This window comes from Opisthorchis viverrini (genome assembly GCF_000715545.1).
Source record: "Opisthorchis viverrini unplaced genomic scaffold opera_v5_574, whole genome shotgun sequence".
Classification (NCBI taxonomy): domain Eukaryota; kingdom Metazoa; phylum Platyhelminthes; class Trematoda; order Opisthorchiida; family Opisthorchiidae; genus Opisthorchis; species Opisthorchis viverrini.
This window is the reverse complement of record NW_008752239.1, coordinates 41,576-48,071: the sequence shown is the minus strand read 5'-3', so window position 1 is coordinate 48,071 and position 6,496 is coordinate 41,576. Positions and strand designations below refer to the sequence as shown.

At 44.9% G+C, this 6,496-nt stretch overlaps 1 protein-coding gene across 1 annotated transcript in view; it reads right to left on the bottom strand.

Moving 5' to 3' along the window:
• T265_11770 (hypothetical protein) overlaps positions 1–4,523 on the bottom strand; it is a gene marked incomplete at both ends in the record, with an annotated part of 12,566 nt that extends 8,043 nt beyond the window's left edge. The window contains 2 exons of the mRNA XM_009178522.1: positions 4,187–4,414; positions 4,446–4,523. Coding sequence (XP_009176786.1) covers positions 4,187–4,414; positions 4,446–4,523 — 306 coding nt within the window. The remainder of the gene's footprint in view (positions 1–4,186; positions 4,415–4,445) is intronic.
• Between the last annotated feature and the right edge of the window lie 1,973 nt (positions 4,524–6,496).

Genomic DNA, 6,496 nt, shown 5'->3' with positions numbered 1-6,496 from the left:
AAATTGTGTTCCCTTTTAGTCCATCTTTTGTCTTCTTCCGTCTTCCAAATATCTCATATAATCACCAGACATTCCTGCTCAGTGGTCTACAGTTCACATTCGAGAAGAAGGTGGCAAGATCAAGGGCCAATTTTTCACTTCAAGCTCCCTGGATGCTTGGGTTACGAGAGTCGCTCAAGATGGTCAGCCACTGCAGCATGACACAGACCTCATCTGTTATACTCATGCACTAGGATTCTGTGTTTTTCACAGTGAGCACTGGAGTGGGACAGTGATACGGACAAAACCACCCATAGACAGACAGAAGTATGCTGCTTTTGCAAACAACTTCCTTTGGCATGGACTTGGGTTAAGTACTGGGAAGTCCTTTCTCTTTTTCAGTCTTTCCGACAGTGATGTCTTTCTCCCGATCAGCTTTATGGTTGAACAATGTTACCGAACTTTGAACAGGCTTGTTTTGAGTTTGCTGATTTGTAAACTCGCACACCAGATACGCGTCAACTCGGCCTATAAATAGGTGGCCCCCTCTGGTTCCGAATTATTCTACGTATTCGTCTCCTCTCCATAAACTATAACATTCGTTGATTCCTTCAATATACGAGGCATTGGGCACCGAAGAGTATAGTTCCCATCAACCCGGCCGATTGAAAAACTATAACATTCGTTGATTCCTTCAATATACGAGGCATTGGGCACCGAAGAGTATAGTTCCCATCAACCAGGAGAGGCCGATTGAATGTGAAATTGAGTTCTGCAAAAGGTGAGCATCGTGTTGTTATGATCGACTTTCGTGTTTTTTTTCTGGCTGCTATATTTCAGGTTAAGGAATAAAATATGGGGATTGCCAAAATGAGCCGAAGATATATGCAACTGATGGAATGACAACAATAGTAGTTATGATCAGTGTTTTCAAGCTGCGGGGACCAACACAAAACTGAGACTTCTCCTTGGCTTCTTTATCCAACACAACTGTTAAACTGAATGTCCTATAATCTTTCAGCAAATCCTGCATCTGTTTTTTGACCTATTCCTGTTGATGAACAGGAGTGAACAGGATGAGCGTGGGCTACAACGTCAAAATCTTTGGGATCATGAAGGGGTTCTTGTGTAATTCAGTGACAAAGACAGAGGTTGTCCGTAACTAAACACGTATCTGTGCTGTTGTGTTCATCAAACATCATTAACTTTTTCAGCAGAAAATCGATTTCACAAAGCCTTCCGCGATTGGCTTTTCAAGATATCAGACTAGAAATGGCAAACTTTACACCTGAGACAAACACAATTTAGCCGAACAACAAACCAGTTTTAATTGAATGTCATGAAATACAAAAGCGGGGTTTTTCCCCAATTGCTATCGTGAGACGAGAATCTTCAAACTTCAGATCCATATAACCAAGCGCTTCCGTGTTTTTTCGGCCGAAGCGTGGCGTGCTCCTCTACTGGCCTCTCTCGGCTCATACCGCCAACCGATTCCGCATTCATTGGGGGAACTCAGGAACAGAAGTTGTTCTTCCAGGTTCTGAGCTAGTAACAAACCTAGCTGGGCCAGTCAATTACCAATGTGGGACATATTCAATAAGAGAACATCATTTATCAAACGGCATTTGCCCACGGTTTTCACGGCTAGTGCATACAGCCACGTAAAAGGAAGTTGGTCGAAATGGGTGACGTTTACCGCAAAACGTGAATAGAATAGGAAAAAAACGAAAACTGACCAGCTTAGACTTAGGTCTTAACCCTGCTGAATATTTTATAACGAATAAAAAAGGCAACTGACTAAAACAATAGTTCTTGACGCTAACGGGTAGGTAACCACAGGGATGAAATTTCAGCTGCAAATATTGCCGATTACTATTTCCATCAGTAATACAAACCCTCTAGGCATTGTTTCCAATGAAACATAGGATAGCTTGGGTTCTGAACATTTGTGAACTTACTCCGACATGATTTATGCTTAATGGCAACAAACAACTGCTCATATTGACATCAACAATTTTGGAAACTGCATCTCCCCTCGTTCAGCGGGTAGTCCGTGAGCGGATGCATATTGGTTGCGGCAAATTGCAAATCATTTGCCACAGTCTCCGTTGTAGCTATTTCGGATCAAAATGTATGTTCATTATGTTGCGACAATAATCGCATGCGGAAGTGACGGAGACATATGAAAATTCATCATAGTAACCCCGATTTTTCGGCCAGAGCCTATGAGTCAAGGTTTGACTAAGTAGCGGTTTGTTTTTGTCCATTTTCGCAGGATTCTTGCTCAGAGAGATTAATTTTGGGAAATTCAGGCGGAAGAACAATATCTGTTGGTCTCACTTTTATTACAATGAAGTGTTATTTATAAATGGTGCACATCAGAGAACTCTCGATCAAGTAGTCAGTTTATGCAAAGATCATACATCGTGAATCGTCATTGTCGCTCGAACTGCTATAAATAACCTTACTTCTGAAGTCATCTTACGGACACGACGAAAAATTCAGAGCTCACGGTATTTCCAAATGAGAAGTCGCGGATAGTGGATGAGAATATCGGCATCAGAACTAGTTCTGTTTCCTCTACTCCCCAAGAGGGTTACACGCACTGCTGTGTGCGGGGTAATCCGGATAAAATTATGCTGACCTTTGATTGTGAAGCCTACCTAAAGCACTTCCAATATTTGGAGCTTATTCAATTATGTGGTCTTCATACATCCAAGAATGCCAGAAATCCGACCAGGCACGGGAAAACATTCACTTGAATGAGAGCGGAGTAATAAATAACCGTTTTTACCTGATTGACTACGTTGATGTTATTTCACATCCACTCTGTTGGTATAAGTTGGATTGACCTTTTTGCCGAGCTTGGGGTTTTCTTGCCAAACTGTTATTGCCAATCAGGGGGAAAACATCATTGTACGGTTGAGTCTACATCGGTCTTAGAAGGGTATTTGATATACCTTGATATGATTGGCTGTTTGAGATGCGGCTGTATTGTAATTTCATTGGTTTCCTCACAGTTTATGCTTCACTGTGATCAGGAATGCTTACACTCAATTGACTCGCTGAGGAACTTCCTTCTGGTAACATTTCTCGCGGAGCTGACTGACCTGTTCATAGGTTGTGCTGCTTTGTGGTCATTCTTCTTCATTGTTCCGAAGTCATTCATTTTTCTCAGTTCCATCTCAGTGTTCTGACCGACTCGTTCCCAGTTCGTGCTGCTTTGCGCTTCCCATCTTTTTCTTTGGGCGATCGGTCCCCGCGCTTGGCTTGTTCATGAGAACCTATTTTTTCTCATTTGTTCCTTTGTTTAACCGATTGGAGGCATCTTCTGGTTCAGGTGCTTTAACAGCTATATACTGTTGATAATTTTCTTCTATTCAAATTGTGTACAACCTGATTTCCTGTTTCTGTTGTTTTGGTTCTGCGCTTATTCCACCTTTCTTCTTTTTGACTTGAATGAAAACCGCTCTTTAACATTGTCGTCACACGTGTTGTTTAAATCTACGCGTGGTCTTGATACTTGTAGCCACGTTGTCTTGTGTTGGTGAGGAATATGGGATTCGTTAGTAATAAGCAGTTCTTAAACCAGTGTATAGAATCCTACGATTTTTGGTGTGTACAATTATTATTTTATTCTTTTTCATTTATATTATATATCTTTATATTATGGTACAGCATTTTTTGATAAACCTCCATTTGGACGATTTGCGTGTAGCTGAGCGTCGTTCAGGTGACTGCTGGAAACAATCAGTAGAAAGATGTCCACTGTTTCCTCTGTGGAGTTCTCGTCTGGTTTCTAGCGCAGTTCTGGAATTTGTAGGTCTGAAGTTCTCCAGTCATCAGCAATGGACTTCTAACATGTTTACTGATGGCGTCTTTGATGGAATCTCATGGAATCTCACGGAATCTCATAACGTTCTTTCTTTCTTCGTGCTTGTGCTAGTATGCGAACGTCTTTCTAGTTGAACTCATATATCTACCGAACTTTATTTACGGGGACCAGTGAAGACTGGTCATCTACGCGTCCGCGACTTTTCCATAGGATTTTACAAAGTACGCACTAGTGCATGGATCACGCGAAGATCCGTGGGTAGACCGGTCTCCACGTTAGAGACAAATTCTTGGACGGGTCTCAGATACTACCCGACATGATTTACAAACAGTCAGTGCATCTCAGTCCCTTTAAAAATAGTGTCAGATTGACTGGACTGAGTTGGCTTATTTTATTGCAACTCATCATCATCATCATCGTCGTCAGCTGTAATAACCGCGTATTCGTCGTACAGTGGTTATAGCTGCCGCAGTTTTGTTCACCGATGACTTTGGGGGGAGGGAGAGGTAGCTGCGCATTGCAGGCGGGAGCTAATAAATTATTGTTTGAATCCAGCACTGTCAGTGGGCTGTCAAGTGGGTGGGGGGGTTGGGAAAGGAGCTATACGTTGAAGGCAATAGCTTGGATACACAACCGCCATTGAGGGCGGGACTGGGCCATATCTGACAATGTCTCTAACCATTGACGTGGCCTGTCTCGGGGTTCCCATCCAGGAAGACGGCAGTGACCAGCTCAGCTGAGTTTGCTGGTAATGGCCTTCATACTTCGCTGCCAAGTCATTGTTTGACCTCCTCTGGCTCCCTTCCACCCTTCACGTGTTTGTGCAAAAAGAGACCTTCGACGAAATCGTTCAACTGGCATACGCAGCACGTGGGCAAACCAGCGCAACCTGTGCAGTGTGATCAGTTCATCTATCGAGGGTGAGTTAATTCTCCCGAATAACATTCGACGTACTTCAGAATTGATGATACGGTGTTCCCACCAGATTCGGACAATACTCCGAAGACACCGATAGTCAAACAATGAAAGGCTTTTGACGTCCTCGGCGCGCAGCGGCCAGGTTTGTGATCCATGTAGTATTATGGAGCGCAGCATTATAAACTCGACCATTGACAGAGAAGCTGGTGTCAAACCTACGTCACAGGTGACGTAGATTTACAAAAGCTGCTCTGGCCTTCCAAATCCGGGTGAAAATATCATCGTTCGCCAGACCACCGGGAGTGATACAGCTGCCCAGATAAACAAATTTGTCTACTACCTCAATCGGTTCATCCGCAAGCATGAGCCTAGAGTTCGAGCCCACCCAGTCTTGCAGTAGCACTTTACACTTTGCAGGTGTCAAGCGCATGCCGAACCGCGAGGCAGAATTTCTTAGATTATTTAATATTGTTTGCATTACCACGGGGTCAGATTTCAGAAGAGCGATGTCGTCTGCGTACTCGATATCTGTGAGCGGAGGCTCGGGGGGCACTTCGACCTCAGAGGCATTAGAGCCTGGTAGTGAGTTTTCCAGGATCGTATCAATGACGAAGTTGAAGAGGAAAGGTGAAAGAGGACAGCCCTGTCGGACACCACCAGATATGGCGAACTCAGGAGAAAGCTTCCCGTAGAGCTTTACACGGCCGCGGGATTTGGCGTACAGCGCCCTAATGAGGGTCAAGAATTTATGGGGGACAACTTTGCTCCGGAGACACTGCCATAGTTCTTGGCGGTCCACAGAGCCAAAGGCAGCTTTCAGATCTAGAAGAACAACCATTGTTGGTTGCTGAAAGCAGTGCCAGAATCTGTCGGAGGGTGAAGATATGATCGATGCAACCTCTTGGAGGACGGAACCCAGGTTGGTTTTCACGGATCTGTCTCTCTGTGTTCAGTCAACCTTCAAAGGATAAGGCCAGAGAGCACCTTCGATGCCACAGCTAACAGGATGATGCCATGGTGGTTTTCACATCGCGTCCGTGTACCCTTTTTGAACATAGGGATAACCGTCGACATGCTACACTCTGAAGCCACTTTCTCTTCGTCCCAGTTAGCACCAATAAGCTTTGTCAGGTGGGTCACCAGGGATTTTCCGCCTTCTCTGTGGAGGGCTGGATTCAGACCGTCCGGTTCTGGTGCCTTTTCACGTTTCAGTACGGCTAGTTCGTACCTTTTTCTTCTTCTGAAGGGCGATCCAGGTTTACATACGATTCGCCCGTATGCATTACTCCCACTGGCTGTGTTGCATGAGGTCAGCTGAACTGCTCTTCGAAGTGTTCGGCCCATCTCTCCAGTCGACGTTTTTGCGAGTGAATTATTGAGCCATCTATTTCATTTATCGTTGCGCTGGCCGTTGCTTTCCTAGGGCCAGTCGATCGTATCAGTTGATAAAAGGCACGGCTGTTTCCCGTAGCAAAAGCCTTCTCCATCTCCCGAGCTTTCGATGTCCACCAGAGCTCTCGGTCTTCCCTTGGAAACTTCACTATTTGGCGTTCGAGGGATTTGCGTGCGCCGTCGTACTCGTTGCCTGCTGGTATGGCTTTCCTGGCATCAATCATGGATAACGACCTCGACGACATCCAGTGGTCCCGTGGTCGAATTGGAGAAGTCGGGCAGGCAGCAATGAACGCCGCTAGTATGGCTCCTTTCACATTTTGCCACGCTTCGTCCACATGTTCACTGCCACCACAGTACTGTTTTACTGTG